The sequence below is a fragment of the Chrysochloris asiatica genome, unplaced genomic scaffold, assembly GCF_000296735.1.
Source record: "Chrysochloris asiatica unplaced genomic scaffold, ChrAsi1.0 scaffold00246, whole genome shotgun sequence".
Classification (NCBI taxonomy): domain Eukaryota; kingdom Metazoa; phylum Chordata; class Mammalia; order Afrosoricida; family Chrysochloridae; genus Chrysochloris; species Chrysochloris asiatica.
In genome coordinates, this window is record NW_006408764.1 from 3285979 (window position 1) to 3291314 (window position 5336).

The following is a 5336-nucleotide window of genomic DNA, read 5'->3' on the forward strand; positions in this document are numbered from 1 at the left end:
CTCAACAAGGAAATGCTTGCAAATAACCTGAAACTACAGAACATATTTTGTTTGAGAGTTTTTAACCAGTTACGAAGGAGACCTGTTGGTACCGTGGTTAAAAGTGCTGGCCCACCAACCAAAAAGTTGGTGGTTCGAACCCTTCTATTTAGATGTGCAGCTTTGGAGACACAGGGCAGTTCTACCACAAGTGCTCTGTAAAGGGACTCAGTTGAAATCAACTCCAGGGCAGTGGGTTTGGGTTTTTTGGTGGAAAGTGACTCAATGTTAGTTGCTCCTTTCCAGTGTCAAGACTTTTAACATTTTAATTATATGTAAGGAGTCCCGGTGTAGTGCTGTGGGCTAATGTGTCAAAACTGCAAGGTAGGTGGTTCAAGCTCACCAGCTGCTCCCTGGAAACCCTATAGAGGGTAACTATGGGTCGGAATGACAGCACTTAACAATTATATGTAAAATGGACTACAAGAAGCCATGCAAATACTGAAATGTGAGACTTTGATAAGGCTCCAGGTTGGGCATCATCCCCTCAACTAGGTCACCAGGATTCTTTTCCCAGTTGTTAAAAGCAAAGGCGGCGGGAGGAGGAGGGAAACCTGGTACGGGAGGTAGGCCACGCGCAGAAGATACGAGGGGAAAAGGGTAGACAAACCGACTCAGCTCACTCGGACGCACCTGTGCCCCCTCTGGACTGTGCCCAGTCAATTCCCCTCCCCGGAAGTTGGACATAACATTTTGCTTCCGGTTCCGTTCACTCCTTTCCGGTCACCATGGCGACAGGGCGCCTTGGGATTGGGGAGACTTTAGGGGCCCTGAATGCTGCCCTGGGATCCTGCGGCTCAGTGTGGCTCAAGGAGACCCGCGCCCACCACTTGCGCGTTCGTGACTTCCTGGCTCCAAGGCGCGCGCTACAGGCACGCTTCGGGAACGAGCAGGTGAACATAAATCGGGCGGGGACTAGCAGCCTTGGGTAGTGTGGGCATTAGGGTCTGCTCACCCTCCTGTTCACCCGCAGGTGCCCGATCCCGTAGTCAGTGCTGTAGCTGGTCTTCAGGGTCCTGGTGTTGCCCCTGTGCTGTGTTGCACGGTCACCTCTGCCGGCCTGGCGCTCCAATTGCAGCGGCCCGCTGTCTTCGAGCGCGTCCTAGGCTCAGTGGCTGCCTACGCTACGCCTGCCGCACCCACCTCGCCCAGTCCACGAGTTGTCCTGCACTGCCCGGCACTGCGCGGCGCCCCCGGCACCCTTCGTCTGAGCCAGCTACGTGCGATTCTCGTGACTGATCATCTAGCACGAACCCTGCGCGCTCGTGGGTGAGCCAGGGCGTGGGACCCAAATGAAGGCAGGATCTCCTGGGACACGGGGATCCGTGCTAGAAGCAGGAAGTTGGTCATAGTTGGGCTGGGCACAATTGAGGTGGTCTCTCTCCCTCTAAACTATTTAGGGTAAGTGTATGTCTGGTGCCCTCCACACGGGACCCACACATGATGACCTTCCTGCAACAACTGCGAGTGGAATGGCCTGTTACCTCTAAGAGAACTGCGACTGAAGCCCTGAGGAGTCGCGTGCTTACAGAGATTGCTTCTACCCAAGATGGGGAAGTCTTGGCCCCAGGGGTTTTGGGCAGAGTGTCTCTGAAAGAGCTGATGGAAGAGCAGGGACGCCCAGCTGGCTATGACCCCAACCTAGACAACTGTCTGGGTAGGACCTGGAGATTACTAGGGCCAGAAAGAGGGCGGGGAAGATAACAGTTGCACACCTCACCAGCTCTCTTGTTTGCAGTGACTGAGAATCTTCTCTTCTCCCTGGCTGAGCTGCAGGAAGCTGTACAGAACTGTGCTGAGGAGAGCTCCCCAGGCCTGGTTAGCAATTCTTCTGCCCTGTAGGTGTCCTGTAGAGCCAGGTGTCCTGTGTTCCCAAAGTGAAGTGACCATCCCCCTACCCTATAGGCTGAAACCCCAGATTCTGGTGCAGACAGCTGCATTGTTGTACACGTGGTAAGCTGTGAGGAGGAGTTCCAGCAACAAAAGTTAGACCTGCTTTGGTGGAAGTTGGATGACCAGGCACCTCTCCGACAGGTTAGTAATGGAGCTTTCCACCCAGCTTCAAAGAGCCCTTGAAAACTCACCTAGGGGTTGGATAGCCAGTGGCTTCAGAAGGTGACACTTGACCTTGAAAGAAAGACTGGATTTCTTCAGTGGGCATGGGAGCAGACAGGGTGTGGAAGTACATTCCAGAGAACCTTGAACAGGTTGATGGGGTCTGGACTGTGTCCTGAGAGGCTGGGCTTGATTGGAGGCACTAAACCAGGTGGTGACAGACTGGAGAGACCCTGGTGGAACAGAGGCACTAAATTTGGGTCTTTTATAAGGAGCTCTGGTAGAGTAGTGGTTACTAGTCAGGCTGCTAACCTAAAGGTCAGCAGTCGAAACTACCAGCCATTCCGTAGGAGAAAGGTGAGGCTTTCTGCTCCCATAAAGATTTACAACCTTGGAAACCCTATACAGGGTCGCTATGAGTTGGAACTGACTCCACGGCATACCACCACCATTAGGAGCCCTAGACTGCAAACCACAAGGTCCGTGGTTTGAGTCCACTAGCCACTCCACAGGAGGAAGATGAGGCTTTCTGCTCCTGCAAAAATTTAAAGCCTCAGTATCCCTATACAGAGTCACTATGAGTCAGAACTGACTCAATGGCACTTAACATGGAGCCCTGGGTTTAGCTTTGTGCTGCTAACTTCAAGGTTGACTGTTAGAACCCACCAGCCACTCCAAGGAAGAAAGATGAATGCAGTCTATCAAGATTATAGCCTTGGGAGCACTGAGTTGATTTCCTGGAATTACTGGAGGGTAGTACCAACTGGACTGAGTCCCTACCATCTTCCTGACAGAAGCACCTGGTCTGTGGCCCGGTGAAAGGCACTGGTGAACTCAGTACCCTGACTGCCCCCGAGTACTACAAGTGAGTGAAGCCAGAAGGAAGGCCACCTTGAACCAGGGTAGTTGAGATGGGGGAGGCAGGTCTTCATTGGGACCCTACCCACTGGCCCTGCTCTTTTTAAAACATAGGCTCCGGCTCGCCCAAGTGTGCAAGGCCTCAGCACTCAAGCATGGTGGGGATCTGGTACAAGGTGCGTCTGGGAGACTCCAGCTATGCTTTGGGGTAGGGACAAATCATTTGTATGCCCACCCCTTGTTCCCTGCCTGCAGATACTGATTGACTGAGCTCTACTCTCTCAGATCCAGCCTGGACAGAGATCTTTGGGATTCTCTCTGCAGCTACCATCAAATTTGAGATGCTCAGCACAGCCCCACAGAGTCAGGTAAGACTTAGGTGCCCTACAGGACCAGGGCTGTGACCACAAGGTGTGGTGTCTGCCCTCCCTCTCTAAAGCTGTGCCCTGTTCCTCAGCTCCTCCTGACCCTGGCTGACTCTAGCGTTTCCACAAAGGGCACCAAAAGTGGCACTTTTGTCATGTACAATTGTGCCCGTCTTGCCACACTCTTTGAGAGTTACATGCATAGTGTGGAACAAGGTCTGTACCCCACCTTTCCGCCTGTGAGCAATCTGGACTTCTCACTGCTGCATGATGAGGTACGTGCCCCAACTGGGGAATTGGCAAACGTAGGGGCTTGGCCTTTTCCTCCCAGCACCCTTTTCTCCCTACCACAGAGTGAGTGGCTGCTGCTCTTCAACAGTGTCCTCCCCTTCCCAGAGCTGCTGAGTCAGACAACAGCCCTGGCCTACACAGCCCCAGGGCTCCATCTCACTGCACGCACAGAGATGGTGAGTAGACCAGGACAGACACTACAGACTCTATTCTTTATTCTGGGCTGGGGCACAATAGTACCAAGGAACAGGCCATTGATTAGTCTGTCTCCAGGTGTGCAAGTTCCTGGTGCAGCTCAGCATGGATTTCAGCTCATACTATAACCGCATACACATCTTAGGGGTAAGCACACAGAAAAATGGGGAGCATGGGAGGCAAAGGAGGGGTGCTAGGTAAAGACAGGGAAAGCAGAGAATGAGAGCAGCAGAACCTTTCTCTTCTAGGAACCTCGACCACATCTCTTCGGTCAGATGTTTGCTCGCCTGCAGCTTCTGCGGGCCGTTCGTGAAGTGCTACATGCTGGCCTGGCCATGTTGGGCCTCCCTCCACTGAACCACATTTGAAGCAACAAGGCCCTAACATCTGGTAACCAGAAAAATCATTGACTGGAGGAGAAAAAAAAGGCTCCACAGATTTTGGTGAGGGCCTTGAGCCAAAATAAAAAATGCTGTTATAACCTCCAGCTCTTACTGTGAAGTCAGGAATCTGAGGCTGCCTCTACTTCCCCTTAAGGCACACCGGGCATGGGCACAGTCACTGCTCCATACTACTTATGAGCAGGCCCCCTGGCCAGCATGTCAGACACTGCAGCATACCTCAGTCATACCAGTTGTAAACCTCAAGCCCTTGGCCCCCAAGAGCACAGCGGTGGCCAAACTCAGGGCTCACAGGCCAGCAGTCCATGTCAGCCACATCTGGCACATGGTACACAGCACTGTTCATGAAGGCAGGCTCACCGTGCCCCAAACGCCAGAAGGTCAGTCGCTGGTCAATGGAGGCTGAGACCATGAGGTTTGGGCTCAGGATCTTGAGGCCTGTCACATGAGCAGCATGTGCACAGGGGACAGTGTACTCCTCTAGTACATGTAGCTGGGACCCTAGCTCAGCCTCCCCTGCAGCCTCTTCTAGCTCTGGCACCTCTATAGCAAGCACGAAGACATGAAGGGAGCCATCCTCACTGCCACTAGCCACAAGATGGTGGCCTTCACATGTGGGTAAAGTGTGCAAACTGTTGATACCACAGCTGTGGGCCTCCAGGGTGAAGCAGGGGGTGCCCAGCTCTGAGGAAAGAAGATGGTTGTCAGGACTCAGCTTGCTACATAGTAGAGGGGGAAAGGGTGGGGAAGGCCAGCCCAATGCACACTAGTTAACTCACGGTGGGGAAACCCTGGCACCGCAGGTGGCTCCAGGACAGTGGTGCCATGGTCTAGCACAGTGGTGAGGTCCCAGAAGGCCAGGCTGCCATCAGTGGCTGCACTGCATAGGAACAGCCTCCTAGGGTCGGGAAAGGGCAGCCAGGTCAACAGGGGGCATGGAGGGCAATGGGAGTCCTTTCCCAACCCATGCTGGACCCTCAATCAGCCTCTCTCACCGTCGCCGGTTGGGTGCGTCATGTGTAAAGGAGTGAACTTTGAGGACACATCGCTTATGGTGGAAGGTTTCTGCAAGCAGCTGAAGTCGCCGCCCAAAGTCCTGCAAGAGAAAGAGCCTGGGGGGGGGGGGGGGGGG

At 53.7% G+C, this 5336-nt stretch overlaps 2 protein-coding genes across 2 annotated transcripts in view; one reads left to right on the forward strand and one right to left on the reverse strand.

Annotated features, from left to right (window-relative positions):
* Positions 1-767: 767 nt before the first annotated feature.
* Positions 768-4171, forward strand: DALRD3 (DALR anticodon binding domain containing 3). The gene is made up of 12 exons (XM_006873623.1): positions 768-932; positions 1013-1308; positions 1440-1696; positions 1778-1857; positions 1945-2073; positions 2889-2959; positions 3067-3128; positions 3238-3320; positions 3410-3592; positions 3671-3784; positions 3882-3950; positions 4052-4171. The coding sequence occupies exons 1-12, from the start codon at positions 768-770 to the stop codon at positions 4169-4171; spliced, it is 1629 nt and encodes a 542-aa protein (XP_006873685.1).
* A 190-nt stretch (positions 4172-4361) lies between these two features.
* The window catches only part of WDR6 (WD repeat domain 6), a 10982-nt gene continuing 10007 nt past the window's right edge, over positions 4362-5336 (reverse strand). The window contains exons 4-6 of the mRNA XM_006873624.1: positions 5200-5316; positions 4984-5102; positions 4362-4888 (exon numbers count right to left, since the gene is read on the reverse strand). Of these exons, the coding sequence (XP_006873686.1) occupies positions 4425-4888; positions 4984-5102; positions 5200-5316 (700 nt within the window). The 3' untranslated portion in view covers positions 4362-4424. The remainder of the gene's footprint in view (positions 4889-4983; positions 5103-5199; positions 5317-5336) is intronic.

Coding starts and splice junctions, on each gene's coding strand:
- DALRD3 (XM_006873623.1), top strand. CDS start 768: ATGGCGACAGGGCGCCTTGGGATTGGGGAGACTTTAGGGGCCCTGAAT. Junction 3,593..3,670: donor TCTCACTGCTGCATGATGAG/GTACGTGCCCCA, acceptor TCCCTACCACAG/AGTGAGTGGCTGCTGCTCTT. Junction 3,785..3,881: donor TCACTGCACGCACAGAGATG/GTGAGTAGACCA, acceptor GTCTGTCTCCAG/GTGTGCAAGTTCCTGGTGCA.